This window comes from Schistocerca americana, chromosome 5 (assembly GCF_021461395.2).
Source record: "Schistocerca americana isolate TAMUIC-IGC-003095 chromosome 5, iqSchAmer2.1, whole genome shotgun sequence".
Lineage (NCBI taxonomy): Eukaryota > Metazoa > Arthropoda > Insecta > Orthoptera > Acrididae > Schistocerca > Schistocerca americana.
The window spans coordinates 716,867,360-716,889,613 of NC_060123.1; the positions used below are offsets into that span (position 1 = coordinate 716,867,360).

The window sequence follows — 22,254 nt, forward strand, 5'->3', positions numbered from 1 at the left end:
GGAATGGTAGAACGATGGGTTCGATGACGGTTTGGATGTACCGTGCACTATTCAGTGTCCCCTCGACGATCACCAGTGGTGTACGGCCAGTGTAGGAGATCGCTCCCCACACCATGATGCCGGGTGTTGGCCCTGTGTGCCTCGGTCGTATGCAGTCCTGATTGTGGCGCTCACCTGCACGGCGCCAAACACGCATACGACCATCATTGGCACCAAGGCAGAAGCGACTCTCATCGCTGGAGACGACACGTCTCCATTCGTCCCTCCATTCACGCCTGTCGCGACACCACTGGAGGCGGGCTGCACGATGTTGGGGCGTGAGCGGAAGACGGCCAAACGGTGTGCGGGACCGTAGCCCAGCTTCATGGAGACGGTTGCGAATGGTCCTCGCCGATACCCCAGGAGCAACAGTGTCCCTAATTTGCTGGGAAGTGGCGGTGTGGTCCCCTACGGCACTGCGTAGGATCCTACGGTCTTGGCGTGCATCCGTGCGTTGCTGCGGTCCGGTCCCAGGTCGACGGGCACGTGCACCTTCCGCCGACCACTGGCGACAACATCGATGTACTGTGGAGACCTCACGCCCCACGTGTTGAGCAATTCGGCGGTACGTCCACCCGGCCTCCCGCAAGCCCACTATACGCCCTCGCTCAAAGTCCGTCAACTGCACATACGGTTCACGTTCACGCTGTCGCGGCATGCTACCAGTGTTAAAGACTGCGATGGAGCTCCGTATACCACGGCAAACTGGCTGACACTGACGGCGGCGGTGCACAAATGCTGCGCAGCTAGCGCCATTCGACGGCCAACACCGCGGTTCCTGGTGTGTCCGCTGTGCCGTGCGTGTGATCATTGCTTGTACAGCCCTCTCGCAGTGTCCGGAGCAAGTATGGTGGGTCTGACACACCGGTGTCAATGTGTTCTTTTTTCCATTTCCAGGAGTGTATATATATACAGATTAACAAGATTGTATACCAGTCAGGTTCCTCTCGGAGTATGCTGATAAAATAGCTCCATATTTAGCAGTTATATACAACCACTCGTTCACAGAAAGATCCATACACATATACAGAGATCACGATATATATATATATATATGTATATATATATCTGTATATCTTGAATCTCTATCCCCCCTTCCAACTGCCAAATCAATTTCATCCAAATTTGGCACAAATACAGCAGGCCTCACAAGTATCAGAACTCTCATTTTTATAACCTCCTATCTTCAATAGTACTGGAGAGATGGGCAAAAACGTCTTTTTCCAATTCCTGACATACAGGCTGCCTTGCACAGCAGATATGATGTTGGGGAATAGTGTTGGTCTTCTCTATCAATCTGCTTCGTGAGATAGCCTGTGTGTCGGGGGCACAAAACGATTTTGCAACCTGAGGTGTGAAGGCTGCCTTGTACGTAAAGTATACTGAGCTAGAGTAGTATTGGCATGCATTATCGACCTGCTTTGTGTGGCAGCCTACACATCAGGAGGAAAAATGGTTTTCAAGCCCCCTGGCAGTGGATACCCTGCATGCCAGTCGGGATTTGGAAGTAGTATCAGCCTGCTTTATCGACCTGTAGCTTTGCAGCTGCACATGTGGAGGAGTACAGCTGGAGGAAGGTTGATATTGATAGAGTAAGGGATGGGAAAGGAGAGGGGGCTGGAGGGATGGGCATAAAGAGGAGGGGGAAGGAGTGATGGACTGAGAGAGGGAGATGAGGAGATGAATAGGGACAGGGGAGCAGAAGGAGATGGATAAGATGAGGGAGAGAGGACAAAATGTAGGGAAAGGGGGGTAGGAAGAGACTGATAGGGAGGGGGGGGGCAAGAGGAAATGAACGCTGAGAAGAGGAAGGAGAAGGTCACAAAGATATCTGGGGAGGAGGAGACAGACAGTGAGGGCAAGAGAAAGAGATGGGGAGAGAGGAAGAGAGGGAGTTGCCAAGAGGTGGGAAGGAAAAGATGGACGAAGAGGGGGTGAGGAGAAGATGGGCAGCGGTGAGGTGGAGATAGCGAGAGGAAAGAGGAATGTACCGGTGGGCACAGGCAGGAGAAGGGTGTGGTCAGACAATGGGGGACGGAGAAGATGATCAGAGTGAGGTGGAACAGGAGTTGGGAAAAAGGGGTGGGGAGAAGTTGGATCAAGAGAGGGAGAGGAGAGGTGTGTGCAACATATGTGTCGAACATGTACGCAGGTGAAGCCGTGGGGAAAAGGCAAGTGCATTAATAAAAGAATAGCGGAAATCATAAACATATAAAGAATATACTTGATTTTAGTGCATTAGGGAAAGTTTTGTCGTCGTGATAGGTGTGACTTAATACTGTTGCGATATTAGCTTTATCTAATGGAATGTTGTTCATATGATTATGAATTCCGCTACGTTAATATGCTCTAGATCTTTCAGTCCCACTGCACCCCACTCATCATTGTTCGCAAATAACAAACACGGAAGGCACGAAAGTGGGTTATGAACGTCACACTCCCAGATTCAACTCATTCCATACACTTACATTTTAAATTTCCTCGTATACACGCTTTTTTACCTCCACCTATTGCCTTTAGGTTTACAAGTGTAGTAATGCTAACTAACTTGAATGTATAAATTTTATGTACATAAATTGAACTGCATCCTTAGTGGCCCAAGACAGTGCTTTGTGTGTGTAAGTTATTCTATGTGGGGTGCAGACAAGAATAATTTGAGATTAAGGGACTCTACATCCAAGTAAGACAATGATATCTGCAGGAACTCTCCCCAACCTCTTTTCAGCCTCACTCATGGGGCTGATGCAGTGCCGTAGATTAACTGCCCAAGCAATTGCAACGAAGTGCCAGAATCTGATGCACTGCCAAAATGTTGGTGAATCTTATATAATAGACTCAAGTTCAGAAAAAAAAACAGAACGCTTTGAATGACTAGAGATAGGATGTTTATATTCACAGGACACGTGCATTAATATGTTCTGCAGAAATTATTAGCATTTCAGTCACCTCCGTTCAGCATGTGCCCTGATGTCTAGGAGGCGTTGGGTCCGCCATGGACCCTGATAATTTGTTCCAGCATGATGGCATCGATGCTTATAAGGCGCGAATGGCGTCCTGTGGTTTATCCATCCAAGCAGCGTTCACCTGGTTCCAAAGTTAATCTGTGGTGGTTGGTATTAGGTCACAGCACTGCACCCATCACTTCACCATGTCCCACACATTTTCGATTGGCGTCAAGTCACGTGATGTGGCGGGCCAGGATAAGAGGCTGACACCACTTGACACCAAGAAGGCATGTGCTGTTACAGCGAAATGTGGTCGTGCATTGTGTTTCTGAAAAATGGCGTCTGAGCTATGGTGCAGAAGGGTATGGCTACGAGTCGAAGAATGTCATTCACGTAGATCACATTGGCCACACGCACCAACTGTGAGTTGTGGTTGTACCCAATAACACCCAACACCATAAGGTCGTGAGTTGGCACTGTATGTCGTGGGCGAATGCAATCACCGTGATCCCGCTCCCCGTGTCTGTGACGAACCAAAATGTGGCCATCGCTTTCAAACAAACAGAACCTGAATTCGTCCGAAAACACTGTCTGATGCCATTTCTGTCCCCAGTAATGTTGTTCCATACACCAGTGCCTCATTCGTCAAAGCTAGGCGGAGAAGTGGACGGTACGAACGTAACCCAAGCCGTAATAAACGGCGACGGACTGTCACGCCTGGTAGTGTACGATGTGCTACACTGTTCCACGGTTGCGTCATAGCTGAGGAGGATGCAGATCTGTCCTGAAATACTATGTCGGTCTTCCTGGGAGTTGGTGGTCTGAATACTGCGAGGTGACCCATGTCATCGTGTTCTACGGCCTCCCATGAACCATTCTGCACACACCCATTGCAGTGACGAAACACTTCGCCTCCCGAGCAGCAATTTCCCGGATGGATGCATCACATCCTGTCATGCCAATAATTCGCCTTCTTTCAAACTGACTGATTTGACGGTACGGTTCGCGCACACGTCTGCGAGGCATCCCGCACGTCTGCTCAGGTCCCTTACCTTCGATTTATAGCAACAACGAGAGCCGCTGGCACACTTTACCGGTTGGTAGTGTTGCGCCGCGATATCCATGTTTACCTTGAACCCACGAGCCGACATGGGTCAAATGCTAATCATTTCTGAACATACTAATTTACATGTCTTTTGAATAGGAACGTCCGCCGGCCGGGGTGGCCGAGCAGTTCTAGGAGCTACAGTCTGGAACCGCGCAACCGCTACGGTAGCAGGTTCGAATCCTGTGATCTCCTTAGGTTAGTTATTTTTAAGTAGTTCTAAGTTCTAGGGGACTGATGACCTCAGATGTTAAGTCCCATAGTGCTCAGAGACATTTGAACCATTAGTACAGAGAATAACAATTAGTACAGAGAAATAACAATAGTGACTGACGCTGATAAGCTGTCATTATTCTCGCGATCTCTACTCAAATGGAGTCGTGGTACAATGGGAAGAAATCTCCGTTACGCACTTCACAGTAGTTTGCAGAATATGGAAGTAGATGTAAATGTAAATGAAATTCATTACAGTCTCACTACCGAGCATGCTCGATTACTCATTGGGCTAGCCAAAGAATTCGCCAGCCAAAGGGGCACATTGCTTTCACCGAGGCGACCATGTGCAGCTAGCACGGCTCGAGTTTTCCATCACGGCTCACAGAGTAGCTTAGTCCATGGGGTGAGGCGCATTGTTTGACTGGGTGCTGCTTTCAGTTCATCGTAGGCGGCCAGGGTAGGTACTGAAAGAGGTACACCCAGCCTATCACATCTGTTTCTCACTTCACTTTCTGAATGCGATGCGTCTTCATGCTTCAAACGAAAAAGCAGAATGTTATGATTCCACCCAGGATATCACACTAGGTATAAAGTGTATGATGGCATTTAAGCATCGACAAGGTGATTGAAACACTCGTACATGCATGTTGAATGTGCCTTCAGAATCAGGCAGCCCAACCATAGCGTTTATCCTCGCGGACGAATCAGAACATCCATCAGGGCATATGCCATTTGATTATGATGGCAAACTCACTGCGCAGTGTGCCTGTAGATGGTTAGTAGAGTCCCCAATCTGTTCTTTGTCACCTCACTGACGTCAATGAATAGCCATGTCATGATCTTGGCCCTAGAGAAGACACTTGCCATACATGGAGCACCTTTTGTCAGATTCATGAAGTGCTACACAAGGGCGCTGCATCCCACCCAGCATCCAGCTCAAAGGCCAGGCAACTGGTCTGGCTATTGACAAATCACATGACAAAAACGATGATGACCTTCCTCAAGAGTTACCAACTCAGCACCTGTGTGCTCATAGACACCGTTTGCAGCTGGACCAGCTATACCTGGTAAACTGAGCTCAGACCTGGACGGTCGGGCCCTAGGACATTCTGCTGTACCTGCCTCAGTGGGTCCAGAGCCGAAACCCAGGGCCTAGTACATTCTGCTGTACCAGTTCCATTACTAGACCTGCACGTTTGGCTGCAGACTGGGTTGGGTATTTCTGAATAAGTGAAACGAGACCTGGTGAATTCAGGTAATAATGTATCAGAGGAATTGTTGGTATCATAACTAAAAGGAAATCAGAAACATGATAAACGAATTAAATGAAAATATTTCTTACGTCTTTTAACCAAATCCTCCGAGAAACAATTCCAGCACAGGCAGGAACGACGCAACATGGCACCACGCGGAATTACCGAAAGCTAACCAAGGAACTACTAATTATTTTACAACACATTTCTCCAAATAAAGAGAACGACGTTTTATAATAATTGGGGTTCAGATAAATAGTTTGCTCGACGCATTAGCGATAATTAACTTTAATGTGCAACTAAGTACAGTTCAGAAAAGTAGTGAGATGTCTTAGAAATGGCAGTCAGATCAGCTAAAATGAACAGTAATAAAACTTTCAGTTGCGCACAGACGTTAGTAACTTTTGAAACAGGGACCATAAAACTAGAATTAGTGTAAACAGCAACAATGATACGAGAGTACACGGATCAGCGAGAACATCATGACTACTGCCCACCGCGACGTTGGATGGTGCCTGGTGATGTTGTGGGCACGTGACGCGGTACTAAAAGTACGTAACCTGAGTAGAGGCGCCACAAATGGAGAAATCCATTGAGATAAGCGACTTTCACAATGGGCAGATTATTACTAACCAGAGCCTGAGAACGAGTATCTAGAAAACGGCGAAGCGGTCGAATGCTCGTTCTACTGTCGTGAGCATCTGCGGAGAGAGGTAGAAGGACAGTGGAACTACTGCTAGGCTACTCTTCACAGAACATGGGGTTTGGAGGATACCTGCTCTATAAAGTAAGATAGATGGTGGCCTGTGGTATCCCTGCCGAAAGAGCACAATGCCGGTGCACGCACGAGTGTTTTGGAGCGCACGGTTCATCATCGTACATTGCTCAACACTGAGGCCTACAGCTGAGCACCCCCACCTGTTCACATGTTGACCCAACTACACCGTCAATTACGATCACAGTAGGCGCGGGACCATCGGGATTCGACTTCCGAATAACGGAAACGTGTCGGCTCTTCGAGTGAATCATATTTTTGCTACACTAGGTCGATGGTCATCTCCACACATGCCGCCGTCGAAGTAAACGGCGGCTCGAAACGTACAGTGCACCACGCGCACGGTCACAGGTTGGTGGGAGCAGCATTACGTTATGGGGGACGTTCTCCTGCCCTTGCATGGGACCTGTGGTAGTGATTGAAGACACGCTGACAGCTGTGAACCACCTGCATCCCTTCCTGCTAGATGCCTTCACAGACGGCGATATCATCTTTCAGCAGTATAACTGCCCGGGTCTCAGAGTCAGAACCGTGCTACACTGGTTTGATGTCTCGGAAACCAAATTCGCCTGATATGAATCCTATAGAAGGCATCAGGGTCGCTATCGGGCGCCATCACCGCGTACGCACATCAGCGGCCCGTTATTTACGCGAATTACGTGATCTGTGCGTAGACATCTAATGTCACACATCTCCACAAGTATACCAACAAACTGTCGGAACCTCGATACGCAGAATGTGTGATGTATTTCGATCCCAAGACGGACAGACGAGCTATTAGGCAGGTGAACATAATGTTCTGGCTCATCAGTGTAGGTTGGAGGTGCTTTATCCTTACGTTGTCAGCATAGGTGAGCATACTGCCGGCGATGTTGATGTCGGTGTAGTTGGGGAGGGGGTCCTTGAGCGGGAAGTGGCTGAGCACGGTGACGTTGTGGCCGCGCGCCGCCAGCTCCCGGAACAGCCGGCCGAACATGGTGAAGTGGCTGGGCGCCACGAACCAGAAGACGCCGAGGATGTTGGCGCCCGAGGCGCCGCCCGCCAGCATCGCGAGCGACGCGGCTGCGAGGCACGTGCACGTCCACGTAGGCAGAGGGCGCATCTGGGCAGCGAGCAGCGGAGGCGTTGCACCGGACTAATGAAGACCTTCTCTGAAAACAGATACGAAAGATAGCGGTGAGCACAGACCGGGCGTTTACGAAGGGGCGATCAAAACGTTTCAGGCTGTAAAGTGCAGAATGCGTATATCAGTTAAAGACAACCGCCGTGAACACTGAGGCAATGATCCACCCAACGCACAAGGTTGAAGACACCCATTTGGTAAAACACTGTATCCTGCTGCGTCCACAACTACCTGCTGCATATCCCCTGACCGGACCCACCCGCCCTTCAATGTCCTTTTCAAAGGACTGAAGGTGTGATAATCGTGTGCGGAGAGATCAGAACTATTCCAGTTCCTTGGCGTAACTTCTGTGTTGCGACATCTGCGGTATGGGGCACGAGTGCCCCCTGTCGCAGATTTCCCAGACTCTTCCCCTTAATTTCTCCCGCGCTGCGCAGTGCCGTTCCTCATTGATGGACGCATCAAGTTCCTTTGAAATGAATTACCAGTGGCCTCCAATAACCAAAGACCAGGGTGAGCATCACCTTTCCAGCAGATGGCTGGCTCTTGAACTTCTTGGGACGAGTGGACGATGGATGACAAGACCGCACTGCCGACGCTTTCGACTCCATCGCGCAGTATTGGCATCAGCTTTCCTCACCTGTAACAGTGCGCTCAAGAAGCGTGCTGCCTTCAACAGTAAAGCGCATCACGTGCTTCAGGAAAACGGCATCTCGGTTTGTTTTTTGTTCGGCATTCAGTGCCTGGGACATCCACTGGATGCAGACCTCAAGGTAGCCGGAGTCTTGCCAGATAATATGTCGGACACTACCGAAGCTGATGGCGAGAACCTTTGCTACCGCACTAATGCTTATGCGCCGGTCCGCCCTGATCGCATCAAAAACCACCCCCTTGTTGTTTTCGACAGTGGATGAGGCTGGCCTCCCAGATCGACCGACGTCTCGTGTCGAATCCCGACCTCCACGGAGCTTGGCGCACCACTCCACGACGATGGTTTTCGAGAGTCACGCTACCCCTACACATTGTTCACTCTCTGGCGGATGTGTACGCTGGTTTTCGGCAGCCAAGAAAAGAATAACAGCTCATTGGTGCCGTTTTGTTATAATGTGGCCATATTTCCCGCATCTGCATTTAGCACACGGACTTCGGAAAGAGACGAAAGCCACACTGTTCTGTTGCCTACACGTCGGTGCTTATATACCCGAATATCAGTCTGCACTATGTTGCATATACGCTGTCGTAAGTGTCAGGAACGAAAACTGTCCGTCCACCCTTTATAGTTTCAGGTGAACTCTAACTCTTGTAAAACCTTATTGTGATGCTATATTTATGGCTGTAGCGAGTTTCAGCAGGAGCACCTGTTTAGACTATTAGAAGATGGAGCATAAAGTCCCTGGTGCGTGCTCAGCAACGTCGATACAGAGACTGTTACTTGTATTTAGAAAGTTACTGACTTAGTTACTCTTGGTAGTCAGAGCTGACGGTTTCCTCACGCTGGTCTCTCTTCCCATTAAACCATTTAAAATGTTAGTAACTGTGACATTTGAGATGTTCAAACAAAATCGAGAATTCAGTTTAAAAGCAAGTTCTGTTCCACACGTGTTTATTCTTTGTGCCATGCTGCAGAGAGTGTTCAGAGAGCATATCAGAAATAAATAAAGCCTTCTGGCAGACGCTGTTCTCATTCTGTGTTGTGTCGCACTGGTGACCGCCGCTAAGAACGTAACTCCTGTGATTAAGTGATTTTTTTCAGCGTCGTTTGCCACATCTGCAAACAACCTTCCCTGTCGCAGGGCAACACTCTTCAGACAAGGTGTAACAATTAGCGGTTGGTTCCTCGAGCAAAGGTTTCGTTCCGTGCACAGATGCTCCATTTACGAGGTTGTTGTTTGTACGACATAATATGTATTCAAGAATGAAGTGCAGTCTTGAACAGATTGTGAGACACACATTCCAGGAGAGAGTTGCAAAAATATCTGACTCTGGTGAGCGGAAGGGAACGTCCAGGCACACTGCACCCCAGTGTCAGAGGAGGGGGTGTACAGAAATACAACTGATTCCCTGGCTAGGTGATATGAGAACTTGGATCGAGAAGGAGGATCTCGATTTTCGTGCATTGCATACATTACGCAATGAATAGCACCAACACAGGAAAGGACGACAGCACGGCAGCAGGATACGGAACATGCAGCAGCAGTGGGGACAACAGCAACGTGCAGTGGGGACAACAGCACGCGCCACGCAGCCTGCAGACGGCCGCCAACGCCCGGTCGGTTTGCGAGTGCGGCGCCTCTGGTGTCGCAGCGCACAGCACGCAGCACACAGCACACAGCACACAGCATTCCCGTGGCGACAGCCGGCGCACCTTCGTGGTGTCGTAACTGTTTATTCCTCTTTCTTAGGTCAAAACTATGGTGCCTTGCCCGCTCGCTGCTTATAGGGTGCCTAAGGGATGTTGCGTTCTCGGAATGCTATACAACAATTTAAACAAATAACGTTAGTAGTTTTATTTCTAGACAGCAAATTGACAGTACTTTGATTACAGCAAATGCCGCTAGCGAGAGGCGACATGAAAACAGTAAAGCTCTTGCTATACACAAAGCACAATGGAGCGCTCGATACGGACCACGACAGTCTGGTAGCGCAGACTGCGCCGACCTGGGCGGCCGCGGCCGGCAGGACCGGCGCTCTCGCTCGCTTCCTCCAGGCGTCGCTGTTGGCGCGGCGCGCTCCACTTCCGCCTTCTGCGGCCTTCCGTTCTGCATCTTTGTTCCGGCGCTTGTGGTTACGCCAGAACAAAAAAGATTTCTTTTTTAAACAAGTAAGTGGTGTATTGCCTTTCTCTCTATTCTGCAACATTTATATTTTATTCATCCCCATCCTTCTTTTCTACTCTACTTCCTTTTCATTTCATTTTTAAGGATACTAACAGTGCATTGTTGTGCTGGGTTTAGGGCTATACATTCTACTACTGAAAAACGGAGGAAAACCGCTGTTTTAATCTACTTTGGATCGCAATGATAAGATGATGTAGAAACCGGAGTCTAAATCAGCCAAATATTGTAAGAAAACGAAGACGCCCTACACACAATTTGGAAAAAGAGAGACAGAAAATGGAAGAGTACGAGAAGACGGCATCCTCTGCAGTTTACATAGCTAAGAGATATAACATAATTCTTATTGGGAAAATACGAAATAAAGGGGAAACTGAGAATTCAAAGATTGGAGTTGGTAGGTGGCAAGGTGTAAATGAAATTCACTATAGAAACAAAAGTTGGCAAGAAAATAAGAAATGGATGAGATCTATGATATTGATTTTTCGGAGTCGTCTGATAACCAGTTTTAAGAAAAACGTATGCGAGAAGAAAATAACAATAAGAAAAAACTGCCAGCCAACATGAAAAGAAACTGGGAAAACTCTAGGTGTGGAGAATCAACACAGATTGGAAACACAATGTTTACTTGTGCCGAATAGCTCACATAGGGACATAAACCGTCAGATAAATAACTGGAAGTGTGCCTGGAGCCACAAACAACAATCTAAGTACGAACTCGGTAACTGTGCAACGTGTATCAGTATAAATTGTGTCACTATGTGTTCTGAAAGGTACTAGCCGTGACGGAATAACGGACTGGCATATCCAGTGGGAAAGCAGCAGAGGTGCGGAAAGAAATGCTGCTGTCCTTCAAAGCTTGCACTCTCCGTGAATGGCAGGAGTATAGACGCTAATCTCCTGCTACATTACCCACGCTTTTCTGCGTGCTTTCCATACACCACCCACGCATGAGTCACACTGGTTCTTTGTTTTCGATCCTTGACCAATCCTACCTTGTCCCTAATCACTCTAATGGCACGTGTTCGCCGGCCGGAGTGGCCGGGCGGTTCTAGGCGCTACAGTCTGGAACCGCGCGACCGCTACGGTCGCAGGCTCGAATCCTGCCTCGGGCATGGATGTGTGTGATGTCCTTAGGTTAGTTAGGTTTAAGTAGTTCTAAGTTCTAGGGGACTGATGACCTCCGATGTTAGGTCCCATAGTGCTCAGAGGCATTTGGCGCGTGATCGTTAGTCACCATCTTCCTTGCATACTAGGCCGCAAGTCGAGAACTACGTTTCTGATTTTCTTCCATTTCTGTTGCAGGTCATGTTGACTGGGTTGTTGGAACTACATCAGTAGTGGGAAATGTATCGCATATAAATCTGTCACGTGATTTTCTGCTTATCCGCTGCATACAGCGTAACAAAATCTTAAGGTTGCTCTCATTCGTTCGCTCCAGCTCACAGCATTGTGACTACTCTCTGATGTTTAATTGGCATAAGTGAGTTTCGAAGTGATCCAAGGAGACTGTAGTCTAATGCAGCTGGATCTTGTTCTCTCGCTTTTACAGAGAGTATATCAAATTAATTGCACTTTAAGTCAACCTGTTATTTTATTAATAACGTAAAAGCTACTTTCGAATGGTACTGAAGCTCTGCTAGAAGCGTTTTATAGCAGGCAACAGTAACATAAACGATCGTTTTGAGAAGGCTGTTGACGCCGTACAAAGTCATTAATTTTAGAGAACAAACCATAAACGAATGCAGTACACGCAAAATGACTGCTGCTGAACGTGCTGAAGGGGCGTGGTATTGTTGTCTTCAGAGTGCATGGTATTGTGATCATAGGTAAGACTTACATTTTCGATGTATTTGTAAAGCATGTAGCTTCGCCTTCATATCAAACAACATTATTGTCTTCAACGTTTACGTAAACGGTCTCTCGGATTGATCTTCAAGCTTTATACACCGCTAAGCTAAAACCATTTTAGCCAAGTGAAGATATCATTTGATACCCATAAAATTTATGTCGTATTTGACTAAACGCTGCAAATAGAAACATTTAGGGTGAAAGTATTACAGTGAATTACGACGAAAAAGTGAGTATTTTATAACATAAACCTTGTGTTCTCTCCTGTATTATAAGTCTACATCTAGGCACATGATCTGCTCCAGAGACAGGACAAAGCGACCTTCATATCAAAGACTTGCGGCACAACATCCACACCCCACCTGACCTTCGTCACACGTGGAGCAGCAGGGGTACCCGTGCAAGCAACGAGGACGTTCCTTGAGGCTTTTCCACGGAGCCAGTAGTAATAGTAGAGAACGGACTGTCAGTCCCAGTCACAATAAACCCTCCAATCCCCCGCTGGAACCTCAGGAAAGCTGACCGGAATAAATACCTATCCTATGTCGAGAAGACGGTAAATCGAATATCCCAGAAACCTGAGAACTACAAAAGATTCACAAACCTGGTACACAAAGCAGCTTTAAATGCTACTCCACGAGGGTCATGGTAGGAATACACCCCGTGCTGGACGAAAAGAGTGTGAAACACTAATGGAGGAATTTGAGGAGAGTGGGGCCGACCGAGACTGCGGACCAACTGATGAAGGAGCAGATGGAAAGAGGAAAACGAAAATCTAGATTCCATCCATTCTAGCAGAAAGAGGTGGGATCTGTTGAAGAAATTAGGCGGTGCTACTGTGCCTCAGAGGCCATCTCTGGTCATTAGTGCTTCTGAGATTTCAGCTGTTCTGAAACACACCTCCAAAATCCAACTAAAGGCATGTGAAAAGAAAGAGGCTTCCAGACCTGAACAATTTATTAGTCAATAATCCAACCAACTTGAACATTGTGAAAGAAGTAGAGACAGAAGAGATTAGCCAGTCTCTGAAGCTAATGAAGAAAGGAAAAACAGCCGGACCTGACGAGATCCTACCAGAATTGTTGAAGGACCTGGGATCTCTAGGATGAAGGTGGGTCTCCAAACACTGCAGGAATGTATCAGTACGGGTGCTCTCCCCAAGATCTGGAAAGAAGCAAAAGTCATGGCTGTGCTGAAACCCGGAAAGGCGGGAGAAAACCCAAAAAACTACAGACCAATATCCCTACTATGTACCTCGTATAAATAATTCCAGAGAACATTACTGGCTAACTTCGTACATTGACGCCAAGCTTCCAACATACCAAGCCGGTTTTCGAGCAAGCAGAAACTGTTGCGATCAAGTAGTGTCCCTTACAATCTACATAGAGAAAGGCTTCCAAAATAAGATGAAAACGGGACTGGTTCCCATAGATCTTACATCAGCTTACGAGACAGTGTGGATCGAAAGGCTATTGTTCAGGCCGACTAGAATCATAAACTGCAAACAAGCCTACACACTACTCAAGAACATACTAACATGTGGGAAAATCAAAGTCTCACTTCATGGCACGAACAGCAAGAGCGTGGTTCTGAATAATGGCCTGCCTCACGGCTCGGCACTAGCACCCGCTCTCTTCAACCTGTACGCAACTGACCTGCCACAACCCAATTCACGAAAATCTGCACACGGTGACGGCCTGGCCATCGCGTATCAAAGTAAAAATTTCAGCGATCTCGACGAAACAACGAATGCAGACGTGGAAGCCCTGAACACATATTACTCCAAGTGGCACCTACACCCAAACCCCAACAGAACAACCAGCACAATAATGCACCTTAACAACAGAGAAGCACATAGAAAATTACAGCTTTCTATGAACGAACAGCAAATCAGACACGAGGATAAGCCTAAAAACTTTGGTGTGAAACTAGATCGCACTCTAACATACAACGCACACCTAGAAGACACAAAACAGGAACTAAAATCCCGCAATGCTATCATTTCGAAACAGGCTGGAACAACATGGGGATGCGGGGCGAGCACTTCGAGGGCACCAGCACTAGCTCTTGTCTACGTCGTAGCTGAATACCGCTCACCAGTCTGGATGAGAAGTGCACACGTAGCTAAAGTGGATGTCCAGCTGAAGGAGACAATGCGAATAATCTCGGGAACACTCAGGGCCACCCCCTGTGCCTGGGTCCCTGTCCCAGCCAAGATAGAGCTCCCTGAAATCAGGCGATCACAGCAAGCCCTAAGAACATACGAAAAAATCCTAGGCAACCCGGACCTACCTATCCATGAAGATCTAACAGCTACAAACAGGCTTAAATCCAGGACAGCTTTCTGGAAAATCGGCGAAGAGTTTGAACGCTTCAACTCAAAAACAACCGGGAACGAAGTATGGGCTGCAAGTGCACACAAGAACTGCAATTTGGTGGACGACCCCAACAAGAAGACTGAAGGACTCAACCTCCCAAAGAAACTGTGCACAACTTTGAACCGCCTAAGAACAGGTGAGGGCAGATACAAGCAACTAGTGAAGAAATGGGGCCTGTCAGACAGCTCTGAATGTGAGTGTGGTTAAATCCAAACAGCCGGCCGGAGTGGCCGTGCGGTTCTAGCGTTACAGTCTGAAGCCGAGCGACCGCTACGGTCGCAGGTTCGAATCCTGCCTCGGGCATGGATGTGTGTGATGTCCTTAGGTTAGTTAGGTTTAAGTAGTTCTAAGTTCTAGGCGACTGTTGACCTCAGAAGTTAAGTCGCATAGTGCTCAGAGCCATTTGAGCCAAATCCAAACAATGGACCATTTACACATGTGTGAAGTGTGCGGATGTAATGGTGATTTGAAAGACATACACAGACTCAGTGACTCGGCCTTAAAGTGGCTCGAGAGTATTTGTAATGTTGTATAGTATTATAACAGCACCTGTGCAGAGTATTGTTACCATAGTTGTATAAGTATATTGTAATTAATGTAAGAATGATTTCCTCTGTATATGCCGAACGAGTAAATAAGAGACACTGCCTGTAATGGCCTTTCTGTCCGATTCCACAATTGGACACGTGTACGGTATAACGGACAAATGACCTCACCCCACACGATCTGTTGCACCAAAGTACATGATAGAGTAGATGAAAGATGCATCTAGAGCAGTGAAGAATACCTAGACATTCCGGACAAGGCATGACCGCACGTAAGGTTGATGAACTATGGGTGTCGTATAAAAAGACTAGCACCCTCATATATAAAAGTTGCTTTTGGTAGGTTTCGAGATTTGTTTCAGTCGAGATATGCACTGATATCCTAAATATTCTCGCCTTTGATATCGAATGTGCATATGGTCGCGATTATAGTCTCAGATAAAGGGGATTGTAAGCCCGCACTCTGCTAGTCATACTGCAGCGACCACAGATGACAAAATATCTTTCCACTCTGTCCCTCTTCCGTTCACAGATGACGTGCCGGACAAACTATAGTCCTCATAGTTTGGTGTAATCCAAGGTCTTCCTAACTGTGTCTTGCTGTTACATGAGAAGCATACTGGTGAGGAACAAAACGTTTCTGGGCTCGTAGTGGTTCGTGTACTCTAGGAATGTTGGCAGGAAGCCTCTACACGGTACAAGAGTCCTTCTCCAGAGTCTCCTACTGGCGGTACGGGTTGGTGGTGGTGCTGGGGGACAGAACACGTGGTCGGCACGGAGCATGTCGCTCACGAGCAGCGAGTAGGCCGCTGTCGAGCGTAACGTGCCAGCCGACAAATGGATTCTCGACAAGGGGGTGAGTCATTTACTCAGTTACTGCGAAAGACTTGTCAGTTAAGTCAGAATATTGCCGCAAGTTCTAGTGATAGCGCTACGGTCGCAGGTTCGATTCCTGCCTGGGGCATGGATGTGTGTGATGTCCTTAGGTTAGTTAGGTTTAAGTAGTTCTAAGTTCTAGGGGACTGATGACCTCAGATGTTAAGTGCCATAGTGCTCAGAGTCATTTTTTTTGTGATAGAAAAAGCCGTATTCAACAACCTCCGATGCCTCTTGGAAAGAAGTGCTTCAGCATACAGTTTCCTTTTCTTATTCATCTGGATCTGTGTCGTGTGTTTTCTGTTTCGAAATGGGACACAACCCAGTGCATGCTTATAACTGTAGCTTCAGTGTCACTAATAATCCATTTCTGTCTCTCGATGATGAAAATTGTCTGCTACCAACGATGTAAGAACCATGTACCTCCGGATGGAGTGCCACCACACTTGGTGACTGGGGTGAACTGTGCAGCAAAAGTAACGCGGTGTTGTCCTCAGCAACTCTGCAGCGACGCGTGACGGCGCCTGCGAGCTCGGGGGGAAGTGGGGGCCAGCCTCCCCGCAGAGCTGCCCTCAGACTCAAACCTCCAGGCGTCGCACACTCATAACGGTACCGTACATTGTGTGTCGATGGAGTGTCAACCAAAGATGCGATTTAGTTCCTACTATGGGCTGTCGTCCAGCAGAAGGGGCTTAAAAGGTAAAAGTAACACCAGAACTACGGAGCACAGGGAAAGCATATAGCTTCTGTGAGGACATTGATAGAGCGTTAGATCGTCATATCAAAGAGTCCTAGGTTCATATTCCAACGACGACATTATTATTACTATTAACACTTCCGCAAGTGTGATGCATTTGTTTCTTTGTTCTACTGTTCCAATTGTTTGTGTTTATTCTGTGAAACTACAAACGCAGTAGCTCCTTCATCACATGTCCGACAGAACACCACACCTATCTATACAAATGTACTCTATACGTAGGTTTGCTACTTCCAACTAACGAATCAAAAGCAGGCTGCCAAAAGAACATTGCTACAAAGTCCTTTTACATGTCAGGAAAACGTTCTCCTATATAACAGTTTCAAGAGTAAACAGTTAAACAAAAGTATCATCAGTGCGATTTAAATGCGGAACGTTTGGTGCGAAGACGTCACGCTATACCAACTCACCCACGCGAGTTCTACAGTGTAATTACTCACAGATACTCTTTTCCTGTGCTCCGTAGTTTTCGTGTTGCTTTTGATCAATTTTTACGCCCGTTCCGCTGGACGACAGCACACAGCACGAACTAAATCGGTGTTTCGCTTGATACCCTACCGACACACAACATTTGGTACCGACCTGAGTGCCTGACAGCTGCTGCTTTGGGTGTCAGCGCGAAGTTTGTCTGAGGAAGAGTACTGAGAGTGTGAACACGCATCCTCAAATGGACTCTAAGCACTAACTTTGCGACTGACGTCGAGAGACTGGGCCGGCTACCACAGCTGCGCAGCCGTTCGCTAGTGGGTATGCAATCACTACGTGCTGCGCCATCATACGGGCTTGGAACAATGGATCAAAGTTGTCGCAGATAAATAAATGCCACCCAGGTGGGAATGGTGGTCTGTACATTCACCAAAATGCAAACCATCTCTCTCACGGCGATTGCTTTTCCCAAAACATCACTTTTTGAGGGAAGATTAAGGAGTTTCGCCTCGTTCCAGACCAAAGCGTGGCTGCCCTCACTCTACAAGCTAAAGGCCTGTCGAGCATGGGGAGCGATCGCGTGAGTCTCGTGGAATCTGCATCAATGGGAACTCAAACTGGGATGAAGTTACGCACTTATTACTTCGAAGAACTGTCGAACACTGACGTTTGGCTTAGCCTGTCGAAGTATTTGACTGACCCCTCTGGGTGCCAAACCTCTGATTGGGCGTTGTTGGAATAGTCTATGAACAACAGAGCCCTGAACATTTCACGAAGCTGCCAGCGGCCTTACATTGCGTCGCGTTCAGTGAATGACTTGGAGATGTTCGACCGAGCTGGACTCCGCATGTGACTTCCATGACTGTCGCAATGCCAATAGCACCCCAATGCTCAAGCGATTAACGGCACACTATTTACATCACACACCTGAAATACCAATTTAGTACCAATTTAGTAGTAGAAATCACCAATTTAGTATTGGAGGGCAGCGTGGAGGGTAAAAATCGTAGAGGGAGACCAAGAGATGAATACACTAAGCAGATTCAGAAGGATGTAGGTTGCAGTAGGTACTGGGAGATGAAAAAGCTTGCTCAGGATAGAGTAGCATGGAGAGCTGCATCAGACCAGTCTCAGGACTGAAGACCACAACAACAACAACAACTTGAAATACGAGGGTTGTTTTTTAAGTAAAGGCCGTTCGCGCGTATAGTCCCGTAGTTCGCGCGGACGCCGCAACAAGCCACCGCGCCACTTGCCGGCATCCTTCCCGTTCACACTGATGCAAGCTGCAGATCTGTAGCTGACGTGTACGCATCGCTGTGCTGCTTTATAATGTTTACGATTATTGAATCGCCCGCCGCGTGTGAGATACGGTCAGTGATACGTTTTTTGACCGCGAGAAGCCTATCAGCTGCAGAAATTCATCGTCAGTTACCAGAAGTTTACGGCTTGAATGCAGTGAGTGACGGTAAAGTGCGTCAATGGGTTAGAGAGTTTAAAAATGGCCGTCAAAACGTCCATGACGAAGAACGCTCAGGCCGGCCCTCTGTGATTACTGATGATTTGGTGGCTGCAGTCGAAACAAAGATTCGTGAGGACAGAAGATTCACAATTTCCACTCTTTCTTTGGAATTTCCACAAGTTTAAAGATCGGTTTTCTACAAAATTGTGTCTGAAAACCTAAACTTTAAGAAACTGTGTTCAAAAATGGTTCAAATGGCTCTGAGCACTATGGGACTTAACATCTATGGTCATCAGTCCCCTAGAACTTAGAACTACTTAAACCTAACTAACCTAAGGACAGCACACAACACCCAGTCATCACGAGGCAGAGAAAATCCCTAAGCCCGCCGGGAATCGAACCCGGGAACCCGGGCGTGGGAAGCGAGAACGCTACCGCACGACCACGAGCTGCGGACTAAGAAACTGTGTTCTCGGTGGGTACCCAGACTCCTCACAGAGAACCACAAAGGGAAGAGATTTGCCACTTCATTGGACTTTTTGATTCGTTACGAGGAAGAAGGGGATGACATGTTGAGTCAAATTGTCACTGGAGAAGAAACATGGGTATCCCATATCACTCCCGGAAACAAGCGACAATCGATGGAATGGCGACACACAACCTCATCCGTCAAGGTCAAAGCCAAACAGACGCTGTCAAAGCGCAATATTATGGCAACTGTGTTCTGGGACCGGCGCGGTGTTTTGCTAGTGGACGTTATGCCACGAGGAACGACAATCAACTCAGATGCCTACTGTGCTACTAAAGAAGCTCCGCAGAGCAATTCAAAACAAAAGGCGCGGCATGCTGACAAAAGGAGTTTTGCTCCTGCACGATAACGCTAGGCCTCACACCTCTCAAAAGACTCGGGATTTGATTGATTCGTTTGGCTGGGAAGGTTTCGACCATGCACCATACAGCCCCGACCTTGCTTCTGGCGATTTTCAACTTTTCCGGTAACTGAAACACCATCTTGGCGGACAGCGCTTCAATGACGACGATGAAGTGAAAGCGGCCATGAACTCTTGGCTGTCGGAGCAGGCGGCGGAATTCTTTGAAGAGGGAATTAAAAACTTAGTTGTACGGCATGACAAGTGCTTAAATAAACAAGGCAACTATGTAGAAAAATAGGTAAAAGTGTGCAGAATCAGAAAATAAAAGTTTTTTTACAAAAGTATTTGTATCTTTTTTTAAAAATAAAAACGGCCCTTACTTAAAAAACAGCCCTCGTACTTTTTTTGATTCTGAGCATTCCGCCACCCTTGGTCTAGGTGTAGTGTCACTGATTACTAAAAAAATTTCACAGTCCCAGGTTTGAACACCACCACCGCTTCAATTTTTAGTAAAGATCATGAGCAACGGGGCCAAAGACTTCCGGAATAAGGAGTCACCCTCGTTTCACCAACGGCAATGTCAAAGAGCGCGTAGGAGTAGACTGAGGTTCAGGACACTCTCTTGGCCTTGTGGTGGAAAGTACCCCTAAAGGCGGAGGGATCAGCAATGATCAATGGCATGAGGATGCAGAAGGCAATGGAAACCACTGCATTAAAGACGCGTACTGTGCATTCACAGGATATGTGGCCTGTAATTGAAAACGTGTCATGATGATCTCTCCATTGGAAAAAGATTTAGGATTAGTCCCCCGTTTGGATTCAGGGAGATTGAATAACCAATGGTCCACGAATCAGGGCGTGGACTGTCAGAATTCTCAACGTGGTAGGGAAACTAGAAAATATGAAAATGAAAATGCTAAGGCACAATCTAATATAGTCGCGAGGAGGGGGGATTCAATGAAGTGAAATGGAAAGAAGACAATGAGTTCTGGTGGGATGAGTATAAGATGATATCAGTAGCACCAGAAAGAACAGAGTGAGTTACTGTCAACAGTTCAGTGAGAAGATTGTTCTCATCAGAATCGACAGCAAACTAGAACCGTCAATAGTTGAGATATTCATGTCGACGTCGCAAGACGAAGATGAGGGGATGGAGAAAGTACAGTATATGACGATACTGAACGGGTAATTCAGTACGTAAGGGGATTAGAATATCAAATAGTCATGTGATATTGTAATGCAGTTGTAGGAGAAGCGATAGAAGAAAGGGTTATGGGAGAATATGGGCTTGGTGCTAGGAATGAGAGAGAAGAAACATCAATTACGTTCTACAATAAATTTCACCTAGTGCCAGTGAATACTTTATTCAAGAACGACAAGAGGAAGCAATGTACACTCCTGGAAATTGAAATAAGAACACCGTGAATTCATTGTCCCAGGAAGGGGAAACTTTATTGACACATTCCTGGGGTCAGATACATCACATGATCACACTGACAGAACCACAGGCACATAGACACAGGCAACAGAGCATGCACAATGTCGGCACTAGTACAGTGTATATCCACCTTTCGCAGCAATGCAGGCTGCTATTCTCCCATGGAGACGATCGCAGAGATGCTGGATGTAGTCCTGTGGAACGGCTTGCCATGCCATTTCCACCTGGCGCCTCAGTTGGACCAGCGTTCGTGCTGGACGTGCAGACCGCGTGAGACGACGCTTCATCCAGTCCCAAACATGCTCAATGGGGGACAGATCCGGAGATCTTGCTGGCCAGGGTAGTTGACTTACACCTTCTAGAGCACGTTGGGTGGCACGGAATACATGCGGACGTGCATTGTCCTGTTGGAACAGCAAGTTCCCTTGCCGGTCTAGGAATGGTAGAACGATGGGTTCGATGACGGTTTGGATGTACCGTGCACTATTCAGTGTCCCCTCGACGATCACCAGTGGTGCACGGCCAGTGTAGGAGATCGCTCCCCACACCATGATGCCGGGTGTTGGCCCTGTGTGCCTCGGTCGTATGCAGTCCTGATTGTGGCGCTCACCTGCACGGCGCCAAACACGCATACGACCATCATTGGCACCAAGGCAGAAGCGACTCTCATCACTGAAGACGACACGTCTCCATTCGTCCCTCCATTCACGCCTGTCGCGACACCACTGGAGGCGGGCTGCACGATGTTGGGGCGTGAGCGGAAGACGGCCTAACGGTGTGCGGGACCGTAGCCCAGCTTCATGGAGACGGTTGCGAATGGTCCTCGCCGATACCCCAGGAGCAACAGTGTCCCTAATTTGCTGGGAAGTGGCGGTGCAGTCCCCTACGGCACTGCGTAGGATCCTACGGTCTTGGCGTGCATCCGTGCGTCGCTGCGGTCCGGTCCCAGGTCGAGGGGCACGTGCACCTTCCGCCGACCACTGGCGACAACATCGATGTACTGTGGAGACCTCACGCCCCACGTGTTGAGCAATTCGGCGGTACGTCCACCCGGCCTCCCGCATGCCCACTATACGCCCTCGCTCAAAGTCCGTCAACTGCACATACGTTTCACGTCCACGCTGTCGCGGCATGCTACCAGTGTTAAAGACTGCGATGGAGCTCCGTATGCCACGGCAAACTTGCTGACACTGACGGCGCCGGTGCACAAATGCTGCGCAGCTAGCGCCATTCGACGGCCAACACCGCGGTTCCTGGTGTGTCCGCTGTGCCGTGCGTGCGATCATTGCTTGTACAGCCCTCTCGCAGTGTCCGGAGCAAGTATGGTGGATCTGACACACCGGTGTCAATGTGTTCTTT

At 47.9% G+C, this 22,254-nt stretch overlaps 1 protein-coding gene across 2 annotated transcripts in view; it reads right to left on the reverse strand.

Annotated features, from left to right (window-relative positions):
* LOC124615688 (UDP-glycosyltransferase UGT5-like) overlaps positions 1-22,254 on the reverse strand; it is a 162,296-nt gene that overhangs the window by 135,111 nt on the left and 4,931 nt on the right. For both annotated transcript variants that reach the window (XM_047143721.1, XM_047143720.1), the window contains exon 2: positions 7,172-7,484. In XM_047143721.1, coding sequence (XP_046999677.1) covers positions 7,172-7,435 — 264 coding nt within the window. In that variant the 5' untranslated portion in view covers positions 7,436-7,484. The remainder of the gene's footprint in view (positions 1-7,171; positions 7,485-22,254) is intronic.